This window comes from Pan paniscus, chromosome 3 (assembly GCF_029289425.2).
Source record: "Pan paniscus chromosome 3, NHGRI_mPanPan1-v2.0_pri, whole genome shotgun sequence".
NCBI lineage: Eukaryota > Metazoa > Chordata > Mammalia > Primates > Hominidae > Pan > Pan paniscus.
The window spans coordinates 154,650,751-154,670,579 of record NC_073252.2 but is presented as its reverse complement, the minus strand read 5'-3'; the positions used below and the strand labels follow the sequence as shown (position 1 = coordinate 154,670,579).

Below are 19,829 nucleotides of genomic sequence, written 5' to 3'. Positions count from 1 at the left end.
AATCTAAAGTGCTTGCACTAGGGTGAAATTTTTTCTTTAGCTTGTAGACCACCAGTGCTTTAGGTGAGAAGGTGTTGAGAGTAACAGTGTTTTAGTTTGTAAATCTGGTTAGATAGTAATGGTTCTCCAGTTTCATGATGACGGGAAAAGTGAGTCCATAGCAGTTGTTTCATCTATCAAGTTGGTAAGAAGGTCTACTTAGTAAATAAACATTACTTTTATTTAAGACAACACTTTGGGCAAAATTAGCCATCTCTTTTTTCATATATACATTCTTCTCAGGGAGACTTCTGCTCTCTGGGGTTTTTCTGAAACCATGAAACTCATGGCCTTTGAAGGCCAGTTGCAGGTTTGAGCCTTAAAATGTATTGCTTTTAAATGCTGGCTCATACGCTTTTCATACTGGACTGTTGCTGTGATGGGTTATATAGATATGTCAAGTTTTATTCAATTGTCATGCTCTTTGAATAAGAACCCCTCAATTTTAAGCCTTGATGTGAATATAATTGGCCACCTTCCCTAGGATTTCTCACTTAAATATATAATCTGCATTACTCACACAATATTAAAACATCTGTTCTTGAGTAGGAATGCAAGCATTTGCTTTTCATTGCCGGCTTAAAAATAATTTAAAAACATGACCCAGATAACTTTTTGAATGAATTCGGATATGAACATAGGGAAAGGCAAAGAAGCGTGTTTAAATGAATTGTTTCAGGACATTCTTGTGTCTTTACAGAACCTCCCGTGAGTTGTTCCTGGCAGGCATTTGTGTCTGCATGCCCTGTCTGCTGCTTAGGCTCTTTAAAAGTAAGACCTCTGTACAATATATCTGTTTGACATTACATAAATGAGATTGGAGACACCTTTAAGAAGTGATGTTACCCAAGGCTGGACATTTATTGTCTTCTCTAAAACACCTGATCATTTTATAATATTGTTTTATTTTTAACTCCGACAATAAAACCTAATCTGCATTCCTAACCTTTTGTTAGGTATGAATGAATTGAAAACTTTATCAGTTTGAAGTGTACTATATGCAGTTGACTAGGAAAGTTGCAACATAAATCTTTGTAGGCCCTAATAGTTTTGCAACAGTTGCTATGCTACTCAAGGTAAACATTTATATGTGTGTATTTGTCCAAGGAAGATTCATTTTAAGTGTGTTTTTAAAATTGCACTGGCCACAAAAATCCTAATAAAATGACAAGCTATGGTTTTTTAGAGGTAAGTAATGACTGATTGTGAAATTATAAGTAGTTCAGATGGTACTATTCCAAACAGGAAGTCAGCTTTTCTTTTTTCTAAAAAAGGGGAAAGATGTTAACAAGTGCAGAAAATATTTAAGGTAGCCATAATAAAATACAAAACAGTAAAACACTGATTTTTGAAAAGAACAGTGGAAAAGTCAATAAGAAAACTTAACTTTTGCAGCCAAACTTGCTGTCTTGAGCTTGTTCCTATGGCTATGATTTTGTCTGAACTCCTGGGCTGCCAGTTATTTTTCATTAATAAAAATAGAAATATATTTGTTTTTCAGTAATTCTTACATACTAAGTTCACTTTTTTCTGGTCCACATTCACCAGGATTTGTGTGATACTTGTTTGGTTACTTGTGTGATTCATAACAGCAGATTCTCGTTTTGGCAAGAGAAAACTCTCTTCTATGATGCAGTATACTTGGCTTCTCACAAAGGCAAGCATTTTCTCTTGTTTTGTTTATAGTGCTCACCTCACAGGTTTTTACTTTTGTTCATTTGTTTTATTTTTTATTTTTTATTTTTTGAGGCAGAGTCTCACTTTATCACCCAGGCTGGAGTGCCATGGCCCAATCTTGGCTCATTGCAACCTCCGCCTCCTGGGTTCAAGTGATTCTTGTCCCTCAGCCTCCCAAGTAGCTGGGATTATAAGCGTGGCCAACATGCCTGGCTAATTTTTTGTATTTTTAGTAGAGATGGGGTTTCACTATGTTGGCCAGGCTGGTCTTGAACTTCTAAACCTCAAGTGATCCACCCGCCTTGGCTTCGGGAAGTGCTGGGATTACAGGTGTGAGCCACTGCACCTGTGTGAGCCCTTACAGGTTTTTAAATAAATGCTTGTTGAATGATTGAATAGACATGGTGTAATATTATCCTTTGTTTGCTCCTATAATAGTTAAGTGGAGAAGTCGATGGCATGTATTAGCATTCTAGGGCTGCCTTAACAAAATACCACAGACTTAAACAGTGGTGCCTTAAACAATGGAAACTTGTTTTCTCAAAATTTTGGTTGCTAGAAATTGAGATCAGGGTGTCAGTAGGTTTGGTTTCTTCTGACACCTCTCTCCTTTACTTGTAGATGTTCATTTTCTTCCTGTGTCTTCAGACGGTCTTCCCTCTCTACTATGTCTATGTTAAAATTTTCTCTTACTGTAAGAACACCAATCATGTTAGATTAGGGTCCACCCTAATTACCTTATTTTACTGATCTCTTTAAAGACCCTGTCTCCAAATACAGGCATTCTGAGATACTGTGAGTAGGACTTTAGTAGAATAGAAATTTTGAGTGAACTCTAATTCAGCCCATAATACAACATGTGTCTATATTCATTTAAACATTTTTGGTGTCAGTTTTCTAAGCACGGACCTGTTTCCTTCAGATTTTTAGGACCATACTGCTTCTATTTATAAGCCAGACATGCCTTTCTAGGATATTTGATGTCATAAAGAGCAGGGTAAACTTCATGTACTCTCAAAATTTTATATATATATGTAAATGTAGAATTATCCCACAGTTGTACCACAGGGCAGTGTTTCCCAAAACTCACTCATCTGCTAAAACAACAAGGAGAGTTAAAAGAAAAAAAAAACAGAGTTCAGTCCCATTATAGACTTACTAAGTTGTTTATTATATTTTTGAAGCTCTCAAGATAATTTTGCTGTAGCTGTATTGGACCCTCTTGTATCTGATAATTAAGTAGAATTTTTAAATGTAAAAGCTGGCAAGAAACTTGAAGGTCATTGAATATAGCTACCATATTTTGTAGTGGAGGAAACTGAGGCACAGATTGATTATGCAATTTAGTCAAACTCTCTTCCCTACATGTGAGTATCTCTGGGATTTAGAGTCCAGTTCCTTAACTCCTGATCATAGTTCTCTCATTATCATGTTGTCATTCAGAGTAACTTTCATCAGAGAATTTTAAAGACCCGATTTTGCATAGGATCCTTATCTCATGGAGCTGACATCTTAGAAATGTACTGTTTGGCAGGACACTTCATCACATAGATTGTAGATGCTTTTCTGCTCTTTGACAACCTGTCCTTACAAAGTAATAGGCCTAAAAGGGTCTAGGCTAGGGCCACACCCTCACCAAGGTTGTCATTACTGCCCTGCAGGTGATAACACAGAAGCTTTTCTCTGGCTGAATAAGGGTTTTGGTTTAGTTGTCTACATTGCAGAACACCAAGAAACTCTGCTTCCGGTTTGTGTCCATTGCTATCCACTAAATTGTCTTAGCACAACCTATAGCTTAAAAGTACACCATCATATTTTTATGAAGAATAAAAGACATAAACAGGAAATGTGAAAATCCAAGTCAAGGCGTATTTTGCATATTCTAACCAGTTTAACAGCCCAATCATAAGTGTTTTTAAATATCAAAAGTATTGTTAGAATTTTCTAGATACTAATTATGGGAGAAAATGCTATTAGTCTGTAATGAACAGTGTTACTTTGTTAGAGAGAAAAGTAAAACTTAAAAATTCAAAGACTTTTTTTTTCTATAACTTCTTTTTTTCATTGCTTCCCCCTTTCTCTCTGAGAGTCCCTTTAAACAACTTAGAAAAGCAGAACTTTGAAACTGAACAACTCGGCCCTTTCTTGAACCAGTGGGTGGAGGGACAGTCATGAGAAGGCCCTTAAATAGAAGCACCACTTCCCCTGTTCTGTCCAGGGATTGATTCTTTGAATCCCGGGAACTTATGTTCATTCTTCTTTCCTGTTTTTTGGGTGGGGACCACTGTGTGTGGGGTGTGGTGGGGAAAGAGTTGTCTTTCTAAATTTATCAAATTTTAATTTTAATATTTAGAAGCTTAGAGATTTGTAACACCAACTGATCTATACATACAGTAACAGAAGATGCTTTTCTCCCAACCTTTCACATTTGAAGGGATGGGCATGCAGATTGCAGATACTTCACTGGACCTAAGGTGTGCATCTTTTGTTTGCCCAGTATTACAGGCTTATCTTGTTTTGCCTTCTTTTGTGTTAATATTTTGAACTGCATCTCAGCAATATTAATTTCAGTTAGAACTTTGTATTACTTCAAAAGAAATGCTTTATTCAGACAGTCTCCAACAGACTGGAAGCAAAATAAGCCAAATCATTCTTGGATTACAGTCTAATTGAAATTAGCCTACATAACAATTATATTTTATGCTTAAAATATACATCTGCACCCTGACAATTTAATAAATAATGTATACTTTTTGTATTAACTTGCTAGCAACCACTTATTTTATCTGTACAGATTTTGAAACTTTCCATTTGTAATAATACTTATTCTTTGACTATTATTGACCCCTTAATTTTTACTTTATAAAACATTTGTATACATATATAGGCTTATATTTTTGAAATATGCAAAAATTTGCGTTAACTTTTTACACCATAAATTTAATCAATAGTAACTTAATTAGCTAAATTAAAATTAAAACCGTTTTTAGATCAATGTTTATATCTGTAATAGAGTTTTCAGTCATAGTTCTGTCAAAGCAATTTTGTGTTCCTTGGACAATTATAGAAAACACTGGGTAATAAAAACATATTAGATTTAGTTCCTACTCTCAAAGTTTAACAGACTAATGGGTAGAGCAAAAATATCATAAAATAATTAGAAAATATCTTAGTCCTAATATTTTAGCCAGATCCTTGACATTATTGAAATTAAGTCTTTAATAGTAACCATTGTACTGTATATATATGTACTTACACATTTTCCATGTATCTTTGCGTATCTTTGTTTATCCTGTAACATCATGTCATAAACCTCAAATATACAAAATAAAACTTATTTAAAAAACAAAAAGATGAAAGGAGTAACAGCTGAGTGGAGACTTGGAAAGTACATGTGAGTAATCCAGGCAAGGAAGGAGGCCAGACATTGTCATTCCACTGTGCTTTTCTCATAATGCACACACAGGCCCTGGAACACTGTAGTTACTCAATAAACTTTTGTTTAAAAACAAAAAAAAAAAAAAAAGGATGAAATCATTGTTGGCCCAAGGCTGCCACGTTCATTTCTGCCGATTATACCCTGTAAGAATGTTCCCTGTGGGCAGCAGGACACCCACAAAGCCAGGAGCCCCACGAGGGTTGTGCCTGTCCAGAGGAAAGGTGCTCCTTTTCCTAGTTTACTGGGCAGCTTCTGCTCTTCAAGCCAAGTGCTCACAGAGCAGCCCACAGAGGGCTGTGGGACAGTGATGACCTTGTTGTGCCAGGTTTCATGGATGAATTGGATTTTTGAAAAGGTCATTGTAATGGTAAAGATTTATGATGTGGATCAACGGGGGGAGAGTTTTTGCATGTCAGGTATGGGGACAGATTTAGCATAAATTACAAAGTCTGAGATGATATTATATGTGCAGTAGTCAGTGAAGAGACTAGACCGATTGGAACAAAATATGCATGTCTCTGATGAGTAGTGGATTAGAGTGGAAGGTGAGCAGAGGTCAGTTTTTGAGGGCTCTGAATGCTGTGTAAGGAATTTGGATTTTATCCTCCAGATGAGAAATCACATAGGCATTTGTCCAAATTCATCATAGGATCAGTAATATCTTATTTAGTAGATTAACCCAGGATTATGCAGCATAGAACAAAAGGAGAGAGAAATGATTAAAGGTAAGGAGATAAGGTTAGAAGCTGCTATTTATAGTACATGTTTTTAGTATGGAGCCCAGGATGGAAGTAATGAGAATGAAAAGGAAGAGCCGATGTGTTAGTGTTTTCCTATACGTGGGCATTTAGATTGCTTCCAGTCTTTCTAATCATTGAACATATTTCCATGTGCATAAGTGAAAGAATATTCAGTGCTTATCAGTTACATCAGCTAAAGTGTTGTGCCTACGTACACTAACTTCTGCAGGCAGAGCAGAGGAATTCCAATTTAATCACATCCTCAGTAATCCTTTTTAAAATTCTTGCCAGTCTCATCTGTGTGAAAAAGTATCCTTTTTTCGTATGTGAAATAATATCTCTCTTTGGATTTCTCTGATAATGAAGTTCAGCATATTTTCATATGTTTATTGACCATTCAAGCTTTTTATCTGTAATATGCCCATTTTTCTTCCATTGCATTTGTCTTTATGTTTGTATATTCTGGATACTAATCTTATGACAGTCACATAGTTTGTCAGTGTGTTCTCCAGTGTCCCTCCGATCTCTTAATCTTGTTTATTAGGCATTTTATATTAAAAATATATTGTTGGCAATTTATTAAGCTGATCTTTTATGATTTAGATATTTTCTATCTTGATTAATAAGTTCTTTAATGTCAAATGATTTCTAACTATTTTGTTCTAGATCTTTTGAGTTAATTATTTCTTATTCCATTTTTAATTTATGTGACACTAATTTGCATAACTACCAGGTAATTTTTCAGATTAAGGAAAATGAAAAGTGGAAAAGAAAAGGAAAATTTGGTAAACTGTATTATAGTTTTCATTCTAAGTTTATAATTGAACTATGAAGATATTTTTAATTCTTTTATATGACCAAAAGATATCCATATCCCTCACGGTTGGTGGTAATGAAAATTAATGTCTTTCTCATTGATTTTACAGGAAATCTATCAGAGTTCATCTTCATGAAGTCTTTGCAGAGTAGTTATTTCTAACTGGATTCAGTACAATTTTCCTTCACACATATTTCCAGCCTTAGTCTTTATAATTTCTTGCATATGTCCAGAAGGAATACATTGTCGTTTTTAAAACAGTTAACACAGGATTCATTTTACTTTCAGCAATTCACAGAAGCTGTGAGTCCTTCAGTGCTACCCCCTTCAGCTTTGCCACTGGACCTGCTTAATAATGCTATAACTGCCTTTAGTACCTTGGAAGACCTTATTCGATATCTTGAACCAGAGAGATGGCAGTTGGACTTAGAAGATCTATATAAGCCAACTTGGCAACTTCTTGGCAAGGCTTTTGTTTTTGGAAGAAAATCCAGAGGTAAGCTCCCTCTTCAGATTAGAACCTCATTTAATTTTCTTAACAGCTAATGTTTCAGATTCTTCTGCCACAGCTTCTAAAGGGTAGAGTTTAAAATTCATCAGTGATATATTCAATACATTTTCTTATCATTTGAGCATATTTATATCTTGAATAATAATATATACAAAAGGAGGAACTTAGTTATAACCCAGTGGGTGTGGAAAATTGAAAGGGGGATACTTCTGAAAATTCCAGTTATATATTATCTTCAAAAATATCATTTTGATGAAGTCCTTCATTGCATTTTACAAAAATCACTGCTTACTCAAACCTAATACTTGGAATATGTTGATTTTGGGACTCAAAAGAAATTATCATAGCTGCAAAACCAGGTTAGGGATAGAAAAAGGGGATCCTCTACAAAAATGTTTGTCTACAGTATCTCCCATGGGTCAGTATTATATGACTTTGCATTTCCTAAGCCTAGACAATTCTAAAAAGTATGAAAAATGGCAACAACCCAACATAAAATAGAATTCATAGTTTTCAAGGCAGGATTCATAGCAAGAAAACAAGAACCTAAAAGAACCCACACCATAATAATTTTTAACTATATAAATTTGCTGTTGAAATAATCACTTTTGCCCATATGGGTGTATCTTTCTCTAAGAGTGAAAGTGATGTTAATTAAACCTAATTCTGCATGGCCAAGAAATTGGAAATAATCTTAACTGAGTTTTCTATAAAATTACCTAATTTTTTTAGTAACATTGGAATTGGAAAGCATCCATAGCAGACACAAATGAAAACGTATAGAAATAACTGTTTAATTACAATGCACTCAAAATATCTGTTTTAGTCTGTCAGAAACAGTGAAATCTACTGCTTTGGAGAATGCAATGACAGCCTAGAGAATTCATATGAAAGGAACAATGTTCGGTTAATTTGAGCCATTCACAAGGGCAGATTGCACCAGACTTGCTCTTCTAAACCTTGTCAGAAGGAAACCCGATTCCTGTCCTTTCCTGCTCTAAGAGTTGCAGCTTTTTTGGATCATGAGCTTTAATCTCAGCAGGTCATGTTCAGACTTGCCCAGCCCTGGTATTTCACTATGCCAACAGACGTGGTTTCCTTTTGGCAATATTTGAAATCAGTGTTCAAGTGCCTGGGCAGTTGAGTCCTGTCCAGATGCTGAAAGCTGTTACATATTTATAAGATTTGATCTTGATGAATAACTTGATGAATAACTTACGAGCAACACTTCCCTTCCCTCCCACTTAGGAACAGGAAGATGAAGATCTGCAAGACTAGCTGAAATATCCATGAATAGAGCCCTTGTTAGCAAATTTGAAGTTGATTATCATGTTGATCTGTAAGAAGCAGGGGCAGTGAATCAGGTTCTAAACTGAGATCTAGTTTTTTGACAGCTGATTTCTGGATTTGAGCCTAAAAACCTCCCTTCTAGCCAAGCCTTTATGCCTGAAAATGTACGCCTGGTGCTGAAAGATTTGGCCAGAGGCTAGCCTGCATTCAAAAGCATCGGAAGCTGAACAGATCTTTCAGATATTCATTTAACACTTTCAAAATTGAAGCCCTTTGCAGTTTTCCAAATTTATTAACTTTTTAAGCATGCAGTAAGTGTGAGAAAAGCAGTATACATTTTTGGAACTTTACATAAACTAAAATACAGGTGTGGGATAACATCTATATAGACAAAACCAACTCCCCTCCTGAGAGTATCTCTACAAAGGAATAAGGAGTCAAACTTTTAAAAGATTCTAATTAGACATTGAAATAGATTTCCCACAGAATAAACATCACAGTGTTACCACATTCATCTTAGAAAGACCACCCTCAGATTACATTACAGTAATAGACTATCTTTGGACTGAATATCTTAAAAGAATGAACAACTAACAAAGAAAAATATTACTGTTTTTTGTAGCAAAACGTATAATGACATTTGCATTTAAAAATAATGATTTTGGTTGGTGATGTGCTCAAAATCTGCATTCTTTAGAAAAACAAACTAATACCTGTATTTGTTTTCTTAGGAGATAATTATGAAAAGGAAAAAAATCTGAAGACCAACTTTTACAAATATTTGGCAGAGGGAAACTTCTTTAATATTATTATAGTTAAGCTATTCAAAAAGTATGCTTTGGTACATTATCTTTCTTTCTTCTTTTCGTTTTTCTCTTTATTTGCCTTCCCCCCCTAAAAGTACTATACAATGTTTCAAGAATGTATGACATATGACTTAACTTAACGAAGCTTATATGCGTTTGAAGCCTTAGCAGTAGGCAGCATAAATTTCAAAATGAAATGCCAAATTTAAAATCCTTAGTTATATTTTTAGAAAACTGTGGACTGCATAAATGCTTTACTTTTTTTTCTTTCACTTTCTTCCTCTAGTTCAGGGTTTTCATTCATACCTTGCTACTGCTACAAAAAAATACTGTATTTTCTAAGTCAAGCTTAACTAGTACGTAAAAAGGGCTTTTGACTTTTGTGTCAAACATGATAAATGAGTGGAAGCTAAGTTAAAAGTGTGTTTAAATTTTCACATTGTAGCAGGTATCACAACTTAGTTCACTTGGGAAATCTGTCTAACCTTTTATTGTGGTTAAGTAAACATTTTAAAGGGAACATATACAATCTCATTTTCTATTATCATGAAATAGCATATTTAAAACTACTTGACATAGGTGAATATGCTTTGAGAGCTGAGAGCTTCTTCACTCACATTCTAAAGAAGTATAATTCTTAAATAAGCATTGAAGACTTTGGCAACCAGATTTTGTGTTTGTGCATATTTTAAGTCTTCTTCCTCCTTGCCCAGGCATTAAATACTAGAGAAAAGCTTCAAATAAGCTCATATATAGTTTTAACAACTAAAGAGGAATGTATGCATATACTATTAGATCAGCAAAATGAAACCAGGTAAAATATGTGATACCATTTAGCATAATGAGCTCATTACTTTTATTAGGGATAAGTTGGCCTATTCAGAGCATTTGAAAGAAGGATTTGCTTTAAATATTTAAAAGCTTTGCCTTCACAGGATCATTTTCCGATTAAAAAGAAATCTTTCAGTAGCCAAATGAAACAATGACTTTCCCTTGAGTTAGAAAAATAATTTTTTAGCTGAATAAGGTGTTGAAATGGACTCATTGAATTAGGATTTCTTTGGTGCTTTCCTATACTTGACTCAGGTTTTAGTCTATCATATAATTTACATACATTTCTAATTTACAATTACCTATGCATAATTTTATAATACGTTTCTTAAAATACTTAAATTATCAAAGACAATTAAGACAATATAAGTATTAAAAACACCTGATCACATGTATAACAAATCCAAGAAAATAAGCATTTGATTCTTACCTTGTCACTTCAAAATTAATAAAACTTAGCTTTTAATTTAAAAGATTGGATTACATCATGATTATTTCTACTTGAAGCCATCTTTAACCAGAAAATAGCTTTCTTTTTTTTCATTCATGTCTGTGTTATCCATATTAGTGGAAAGGTATTTAAGTAGGTTTATTATATTTTAGATAATATTTCTAAATTTTTAAAAAAACTTTATTAGGAGAAAAAAACCCTGAAGGCATATATGTTATCTGAAAGTATTCAATCTCATTGGAATTGCTTTATTTGAATATTTCTAGGGGAAAAAAATAGGCAGAGATGTAAGGCAGAAAATAAATTATATTAGAAGTCTTTATCCTAATAGTAATTACCTACTATTCATGTGATATGTATAAATTCACATTGAACATGGCATGTTATTTTGATATAATTTTCCTGAGGCAGAATCATTTTGTAGTTAAAAACAATGGTTCTTTGAGGATTTACTGCAACAAATAATATTTTGTTTGGCCCTCAAAAGTAGGTATTCTTCATAGAATAAAGCACAAACAGCATAGTTAACCAACTTGCTAAAGGAGTAGAGGCAGGGGTTATAAATTAGATAAATTAAACATTTCTTCCACCCATTAGCAGGGGAAGGATAGGTATCTGAAGGAGTTTAGTTTAGTTAGTCTGAATTTCCAAGATGGGAAATCATTCAATGCATTTGAAGCATTGCCTTCCAACAACTTCTGCTCTTATAAAGTATGTCATTTTTTTTCACTCATGGTCTACACAGCTGTCTTCAAATGTGCATTCTCTTCATGCTTTTTTTATATTTTATGAAGGTTATTGCCATAGAGATTATAGAAAGAGCTGTTGACACATTTCAATAAATTGTTCTTCACTAATTGTATGAGCCTAAAATCCTTTTAAGAATTATACTTGTTTTTTAATCAAAGCATTCATCATTTTGCATTTTATTCTTCTCTCCTGTGTTCTCCATGTCTTTTTTTTTTTTTACTAAGGTTAAAACGTGTGGCCTTTTTTGTCTGTATAAAGTTTCCTATTTATAGCTTTCAACTGTTTTGTTGGCTCTGTTCTTAATATTACACAATGGCATCTCTTTACTGGTCGCTAAGTCATAATGAAGCTTTGTTTGCTTTGAACTAGAAGGTCCAATTTGTAGTTGTATATCTCTAAAATCTACTTACAATAAGAGCGGATATTGTTATGGATATTGTTCATGAAATAACGTAAGATTTCTTTATGAAAAGAGCTTAATGAAATACATTCAGGCTCAAAGCATCAACATCTATTTTTCTTTGCTTTCTTTTATACCGTATAGTGGTGGATCTGAACCTTCTAACAGAGGAGGTAAGATTATACAGCTGCACACCTCGTAACTTCTCAGTGTCCATAAGGGAAGAACTAAAGAGAACCGATACCATTTTCTGGCCAGGTTGTCTCCTGGTTAAACGCTGTGGTGGGAACTGTGCCTGTTGTCTCCACAATTGCAACGAATGTCAATGTGTTCCAAGCAAAGTTACTAAAAAATACCACGAGGTAGGTATACAATTTTCTTTTTGGTTTCCTTCGGGTATTTTATGTCGTAGAACAAAACAGTGAATCTGAAATGCGTTTATGTTTGGAAAAAAGACATAGTATTCATGGGGAAAAAAATTAGGTCTACAAATAGTTTATGTTTTTATTTTTTTAAATTAGCACCTTTAATTAAAATTCCAGATATTAGGGATTTAGAAAGCTTATTCTCTGGTAGTATAACATGAGTTGTCAGTGGAGTTTTTGCCTCTCATACCAAAAATAAAGTGTTTTCTAAGGGAAAAATAATGAGTAAAGTTTTTCAACTTTTAAACTTTTCAAAATATGAAGGAAAAATATTTCAAAGACAAGCTCAGAGATAAATTATTGTCTACTTTGGAGAAAGGAGAGCTTTGATATTTATTTTTCTACTTGGGACAACAGAGACTCCTAAGATGACATATTCATAATTATAATAAACTTTGTACTATTCATGTTGCTTCAAATAACATGTTAAACTTTGTGTGGATGTTTTAACCTTTCATCTCTTTATTCTTTGGAATGAAAGAAAATATAATATGACATGTTAGTAATTATTGTTTTTTAGAACCCTGGAAACCTTAGAACTTGTACACTTAATGTTTTTCTTAGTGATGGAGTCTCCCAATTAAATCCCAGCACCTCCCCCAGCAGCATCATACAGCATCATTCTATCAGGAAGCCATCCTTCTTGATGAGTCAACTTGAATTTCTACAAAACATTAACATTAGACCAAGTCAAAATCTGCCCTTCTGACATCATTTCAATATGACTGCCTTTCCTTTCATTTTTCCATTAAATAAGAATACAGAATAAATATCTACCTAATAAATAAAATGATTTTTCATATGCATCAAGATTTCAGTGAAACCCTTAATGAAGTGAAAGCCGAGCTCTAGAATGGAAACAGGGTCCCTTGTCTTCACGAATCCAGTGCTTTTTTTCCCACTTTATCAATTGCCAACACAATATTGGTGAAGGGCAGGAAAATCATGTCATAGGAAGTGTAGTTTAGGAAACCATGCATGTTTAGGTTACCTAACAGATGAGGGTTTCACTGAACACTTTATGCATATGAAAAATCATTTTATTTATTAAGTAGGTATTTATTTCATGTTATTTTATTTAGTGGAAAAAAGTAAAGGTCGTGAAGTAATTTTTAAATGAAGCCAGAAGGGCAGATTTTCATTGGTGTAATTTAAAGGTTTTGTAAAATTTAAAGTTGACTTTTCAAGAAGGATGGTTTCCTGATACATGTATGGCACCTGATGCTGCTGGAGGAGGAGATGGGATATAATAATTGAAGAAAACTAAAAGATACTGTAGCATGATGATGTTATTAATACGATTCTTACTTTTTGTGTCAATCACTGGATCTCTTTGTGGGAAGACATTTTAGCCAAATAAATATATTTTCTTAATGATTTTTCTAAGTTCCACATAAGAATTTTCAGAAAAGCAAGTCAGGAAATTTTATATGTATAAACTTAGATGTTGTATCTTCATTGAAATGCTGGTATCCTACCAGTCCTAGCATGACTAATTCATCCTCAGCGCATCTGTAGGGCTTCAAAGGTACTCTATTAGAGAACTTTTACTATTTCAAAATTATTGTCTATTTTTCTTTGTTTCTGTTGAATTGAGAGCTAAGGAAAACAAAAGTCACATTGCAGTGTAATGCTTGAGAACACAAACTCCAAAGCTAGACATCCCAGTTTTGAACCTAACATTTGTTTGCGTGTGACTTTGAGCAAATTGCTTAGCCCTCGTGCCTAAATTCCTCATCTATAAGGTGAGTCTCCAACCCTCATACTTTATTGTGAGGATTTAGTGGGTTGATATTTACAAAACACTTAGAATTAAGCCTGGCAATTTTCATGCCATTAATATATATTAGCTGCTCTCTCACTCATCTTTGCTTTTTCACTGTGCCTAGTCTTATTCTTTGGTTATGGTAAATGATCAATAAAGATTTAATGAATTTTGCCCTGAAGCAGGAAAGGTATTCTGGCCAAAAGATCTACAGGATACTCTGACAATAGTAAAATATTTGTTCCTTTTTCTCTGTTCTTACTTGGCTTAATAATTTTCATCTTGTTTATATTTTTACATATTTAATTTTTTATGAAATAATAGTCTTACATTATTACATTATGTCTGTTTGTTTTGCACAAACAAACCTAAAAATCTATAGCATTCAGTTGCCTGATTCTAGTGCTGAATCCCTGTTCCCAGTGCTCTGTGGTTCTCAAAAGTTCAAGGTCATTTTGTTTGAACGTGTTGAGCAATGGTCCATGAGCATTTGTTCCTTGCCGGTTCTCTCTGTGTCTTATCTACTATCTTCCACAATCTCTGGCTCAGCTTCTCCCTGGACATTCCTTTTCATGGACTTATCATTTTAATGTCAACCTCTCCGTCTAAATTTTCTGAGATGAACATTAGCCCTGTTTCTTTTCTGGTGGCATAATCTATGTCCTTTTCCTCTTTAATATTGTCTGGGACCTGCTGATCATTTTCCAAGTCTACTTTTCTCCTCCAAAGTCAAAACTTTCAAAACGAATTAAAAACAAGAACACTAATTGTGTCCTCCACCATTAGAATTTCTTATCCAGGACTTAAATTTCTAGAACATTAGAGATTCTTCTGCTATTTGTAAATCTCCATGAGCATCAGCAGACAAAGACAGGAGACTTTGATTCAGCAAATGCATCTTGGCATATGCATGCTAGAGGAAGCAAGGATTGCAGCCTGGCCTGACTGTTAGGACCGTGTATGGTGGCCTCTCTAACCTTTACCTTACATAGTAATGTTTTTTTCCTTGCTGAATGGGAAAATGCATACAGGTGGACATAGGAATTGAAGACATTGGCTATGCCAATATTGCAATTTATCTTACCCACCCACCCAACCTCATTCCAGAAACAATTTGTAGCAAGAGTGTGATAAGGAATAGTGCCAATATCTGAAATGTAGTTAGTCTGACACACTAAATTGTTCAAAAATAATAAATCAGTACTAATATAAAATAATATTCAGTAGCCATTGAGTTAAATTTCACATTAAAGAAATAAAGTCAAAGTAATTTTTATTTCAGAATTGTGAAATAGATGAGAAAACTACTTTAAAAGTTTATAATTTCTAATAGTTATTACAAGACTTTGAAGTTTATCTCTTCAGGAAGAAAGTTACTAAATAAATAGAATGTATGAGCAGTGATATTCTGAGTCTATAAAATTATTATCTATCTCTCTAATAATTCATCTCTGGGCTAGGTACAGATAAAGGCTGTGTCACTTACTCTGTCTAAGCCTCTGTTCACTCATGTGTAAAATAGGGGTAATAATTGTAAATTACTTCATAGAATTCTTGTGAGTTAAAGTATGTAAAAACGTTATTATTGTGCCTGGCACCCAGTAAGCATTCAAAAAATGTTAGCTAATTAACCTCTGATATTACCACATACTCCAGTGAGGTATGCATTCTCTGTTTTTCTTTTAAGTCTTTAAATAGAACAGTCATAAGACTTGACTTGTGCCTTTTTGGATTAATGAACATTTTTAGGACTGGTAGCTTTTAGAAATGGCTTTATGAGGTTATCTATGTCGTATCCAAAAAGTAGAGATGCTAGAAAATTTCATATTATTTTGTGCTCTGGCCTTTGTTCATAATCCAAACAAAATACAATTTCCTAAACTTTATTGTTTCTGTCATAAGAAATAAAATGTAATACACTTAAATAGGTAGCAACACCAAATACTTTAATTAATATTTTATAGAATACACAACTGCATCTTTTTGTCATAGTATTAAGAGGAAATATGTGTAGTATAAGTGTCAATCTTGCTGTATTTTTATTAAAACCTTGACAATCTGAACTGCAGATAACTTTATTTAATAGAGGCATCATTGTTATTATTGCCAAACCTCTTCTCACTGCACAGTAGGATCCAGCTGCAGGAAGTTAGCTGTGACTGGGGCTGATGTCTATGAAGTACATCTAATCCATCTCATCAAGTTTATAGAGGACTTGAAGTGTAGCCAAGAAAATTAATGAGTGGCATAATTGAGCAGACTCAGCTGTGGAGTGATCATGTTTCTTTCCACAGTATTTCTGCACTTGAGTGTATTGCATCAAGTATAAATATTTGTTAAATGTGTGAATAAATGAATGAGTGAAAGAAAGAGACAAACAGAAAAACGAATTTTATATTGGTAGTTCCAAAATACTTAAGGTGAAATTCTAAAAGAGTCAGATAAATAAAATAACAATTGCGTGGTGAGTCTTTCCATTTAAGTACTGTTCCTTATTCAGAGACAGAATGCTTCCAAATTGTTGGCATTAAAATGTCTGTGCTTTCATGAAACGATGATGTTTTTTTTTTTTTTTTTTTTTGGTGGGAGAGTGTTTTCATAATGCGTGCTCTAGGAAAAATTAAAATGTGTGTCTTTCTTGGGCCGCAAGATTCTTTTCTAAAACGTTACTTGTTTATAAAAGCCAGTCATAGACATTCGTTGATTTTTAAAAGTGGCTTACTATTATTCCCTTTCAGGTCCTTCAGTTGAGACCAAAGACCGGTGTCAGGGGATTGCACAAATCACTCACCGACGTGGCCCTGGAGCACCATGAGGAGTGTGACTGTGTGTGCAGAGGGAGCACAGGAGGATAGCCGCATCACCACCAGCAGCTCTTGCCCAGAGCTGTGCAGTGCAGTGGCTGATTCTACTAGAGAACGTATGCGTTATCTCCATCCTTAATCTCAGTTGTTTGCTTCAAGGACCTTTCATCTTCAGGATTTACAGTGCATTCTGAAAGAGGAGACATCAAACAGAATTAGGAGTTGTGCAACAGCTCTTTTGAGAGGAGGCCTAAAGGACAGGAGAAAAGGTCTTCAATCATGGAAAGAAAATTAAATGTTGTATTAAATAGATCACCAGCTAGTTTCAGAGTTACCATGTACGTATTCCACTAGCTGGGTTCTGTATTTCAGTTCTTTCGATACAGCTTAGGGTAATGTCAGTACAGGAAAAAAACTGTGCAAGTGAACACCTGATTCCGTTGCCTTGCTTAACTCTAAAGCTCCATGTCCTGGGCCTAAAATCGTATAAAATCTGGATTTTTTTTTTTTTTTTTGCTCATATTCACATATGTAAACCAGAACATTCTATGTACTACAAACCTGGTTTTTAAAAAGGAACTATGTTGCTATGAATTAAACTTGTGTCATGCCGATAGGACAGACTGGATTTTTCATATTTCTTATTAAAATTTCTGCCATTTAGAAGAAGAGAACTACATTTATGGTTTGGAAGAGATAAACCTGAAAAGAAGAGTGGCCTTATCTTCACTTTATCGATAAGTCAGTTTATTTGTTTCGTTGTGTACATTTTTATATTCTCCTTTTGACATTATAACTGTTGGCTTTTCTAATCTTGTTAAATATATCTATTTTTACCAAAGGTATTTAATATTCTTTTTTATGACAATTTAGATCAACTATTTTTAGCTTGGTAAATTTTTCTAAACAGAATTGTTATAGCCAGAGGAACAAAGATGATATAAAATATTGTTGCTCTGACAAAATACATGTATTTCATTCTCGTATGGTGCTAGAGTTAGATTAATCTGCATTTTAAAAAACTGAATTGGAATAGAATTGGTAAGTTGCAAAGACTTTTTGAAAATAATTAAATTATCATATCTTCCATTCCTGTTATTGGAGATGAAAATAAAAAGCAACTTATGAAAGTAGACATTCAGATCCAGCCATTACTAACCTATTCCTTTTTTGGGGAAATCTGAGCCTAGCTCAGAAAAACATAAAGCACCTTGAAAAAGACTTGGCAGCTTCCTGACAAAGCGTGCTGTGCTGTGCAGTAGGAACACATCCTATTTATTGTGATGTTGTGGTTTTATTATCTTAAACTCTGTTCCATACACTTGTATAAATACATGGATATTTTTATGTACAGAAGTATATCTCTTAACCAGTTCACTTATTGTACTCTGGCAATTTAAAAGAAAATCAGTAAAATATTTTGCTTGTAAAATGCTTAATATCGTGCCTAGGTTATGTGGTGACTATTTGGATTAAAAATGTATTGAATCATCAAATAAAAGAATGTGGCTATTTTGGGGAGAAATGTGTGTGTGTGTGTGTGCACTCAAGATTTATCTCTTGGACTCTGAGAAAATGAAAGATAAAATTTTCTGTTATGATTTTCATTTAGCAAAAGCATATGTCAATTCAAAAGACAAAAAAAGGGAAGATCCCTGTGAGCCTTCTCTGCCTCTTGTTTCCAATGCCTCTGAGCAGTGGTTTTATTTTTCTTACTAGTCTTAATACAGATTTCTGGTAATTTAAGTTTCACCTGACTTGAAAGTTGTATGGTTTATGAAATGCTTGGTGATAGGTGGTATGGTAGTATGAAACTGGAAAAAAACTTGCAGGTTTCCATTCATGTCTTCATTGTCACTGGCAACTACTAAATGGGGTGAGCATAAATTGATTTGGTGTATGGATTATTTTACATTGCACACTTCAAGATATGGTTCCTCAGTTCCAGACATAGACTCCTATTCAGGGCTGGTATCTTCAGCATCCTTTCCTCAGCCTTTCAACTTGCCAGAGATGTCTAGTGTCCACGGCCTTCTGTCTTCAGACTGCTCTTCAGGCAAGCACCCTTTTCCTGTGCTTTGACACCTGCAGTTCTGCCCTTCTCCAACTATGTGGAAAACAAAGAAACAAAATGAGCCTATGTGTTCTGTCTTACTTCCTTACTTTTTCCTAGTTTTGTCCTATCCATATAGAGGCCAACTAGATATATGGAATCTATCTATGCCAAGTAGTAAGTAGTTGGCAATTTACAACTTTCATTAGTATAGTAAAGACTACTAAGTCTTAGTAAATAGCCTGTTTAACTGTGTTTAATCTATTGTTTCCAATCTTTGAACGAAATATATTTTCCCTTTTTTAATATTTTTGTTTACTTACAAAATCTTGACAGCCAGAAGAGATCATAAAGGTACCAGTTCTCAGTTGCCAGTCGGTGATTGGTTACCATGTGAGGACTAACCACTTTATAATCACTTACTCATAGATCGTCCTGTGTATTTTACTAAACGCACACACACACACACACACACACACACACACACACATAAATAGCACATGTGACCCTAATTTCTGAGAAGTCCAGTAAGTATTGACTGTATTGACCACACACTGTTTTGTGTATGATATCTGTTTCAAGCCTTTGTCCTTGAGCCATGGGCTGTTTTGCCTAGTGATGTTTACTAAAATAAAAACAAGCCTTAAATGTCATGAGGCAGGTGTTCATGTCTACATTTTTCATTTCTGCATCCCATTTCTACATTCCCTCCCTCATCTAATAATTCTCATGTGCACTTGGAAAAGGTGCAAAGACCAAAGTAATGAGAAGCTACACTGTGAGAAACATCCTGGCTATGACTTGGTTACCCTCGATGCATCCCTGTCTCCAGGTGCATTGACTATGGTTTGGTTACCCTCGGTGCATCCCTGTCTCCAGGTGCATTGACCATGGTTTGGTTACCCTCGGTGCATCCCTGTCTCCAGGTGCATTGACTATGGTTTGGTTACCCTCAGTGCATCCCTGTCTCCAGGTGCATTGACTATGGTTTGCTTACCCTCGGTGTATCCCTGTCTCCAGGTGCATTGACT

General features: G+C 34.4%; 1 protein-coding gene across 2 annotated transcripts in view; it reads left to right on the top strand.

The window, feature by feature from the left end:
• The window catches only part of PDGFC (platelet derived growth factor C), a 211,165-nt gene extending 192,895 nt beyond the window's left edge, over positions 1–18,270 (top strand). The window contains exons 4-7 of one of the 2 annotated variants that reach the window (XM_034959316.3): positions 7,001–7,208; positions 11,896–11,924; positions 12,010–12,113; positions 16,680–18,270. In XM_034959316.3, the coding sequence (XP_034815207.1) occupies positions 7,001–7,208; positions 11,896–11,924; positions 12,010–12,113; positions 16,680–16,692 (354 nt within the window). In that variant the 3' untranslated portion in view covers positions 16,693–18,270. Of the gene's footprint in view, positions 1–7,000; positions 7,209–11,895; positions 12,114–16,679 lie in introns of both variants that reach the window. The other variant, XM_003822558.6, reaches the window with a different exon arrangement.
• Positions 18,271–19,829: the final 1,559 nt, after the last annotated feature.